Source organism: Eimeria tenella, genomic scaffold (genome assembly GCF_000499545.2).
Source record: "Eimeria tenella Houghton genomic scaffold, Eth_scaff3199, whole genome shotgun sequence".
NCBI classification, from domain to species: domain Eukaryota; phylum Apicomplexa; class Conoidasida; order Eucoccidiorida; family Eimeriidae; genus Eimeria; species Eimeria tenella.
Genome location: NW_013543048.1, coordinates 1 through 519, shown reverse-complemented (window position 1 = coordinate 519; position 519 = coordinate 1). Strand labels below are relative to the sequence as shown.

At 61.8% G+C, this 519-nt stretch overlaps 1 protein-coding gene across 1 annotated transcript in view; it reads left to right on the top strand.

Moving 5' to 3' along the window:
- Positions 1-156, top strand: part of ETH_00040355 (uncharacterized protein) — a gene marked incomplete at both ends in the record, with an annotated part of 769 nt that extends 613 nt beyond the window's left edge. Inside the window, one exon of the mRNA XM_013376134.1 lies at positions 68-156. Coding sequence (XP_013231588.1) covers positions 68-156 — 89 coding nt within the window. The remainder of the gene's footprint in view (positions 1-67) is intronic.
- Between the last annotated feature and the right edge of the window lie 363 nt (positions 157-519).

Below are 519 nucleotides of genomic sequence, written 5' to 3'. Positions count from 1 at the left end.
GCTGCTGCTGCTGCTTCACTTGCTGCTGCTGCTGCTGCTGCTGCTGCTGTTGCTGCTGCTGCTGCAGGTGCAGTCTCGCGTTTCTCCCGCGCTGTAGCTCTTACGGCCCCACAGAGTCGAATGGCCATTGTGGGGATGAACCAAAACACTGCGTGAGTTTTTTTGCTGCTGCTGCTGCTGCTGCTGGTGCGTTTGAGACTCGTGCTGCTGTGTCCACGTGAGCAGCAGCAGCAGCAGCAGCAGTGGGAGTTGTGTTGCTGCTGCAGCAAACTGCTGCACGAGGTGCAGCCCCCCAACTGGGTCTTGGTGCAGTCGGGCCTGGAAGATGGAGCAGCAGAGCTACAGGAGGCCCTTGTGGCTTTTGTGACGCAGCAGCAGCAGCAAGCAGCAGCAGCAGCAGCAGCAGCAGCAACGCCTGCTGCTGCTGCTGCGGGCGATGGCCGAATGGAGGTGGACGGACCGGCAGCAGGAGCTGCAGCAAATGGCGGCTCTGCTGCTGCTGCTGCTGCTGCTGCAGCG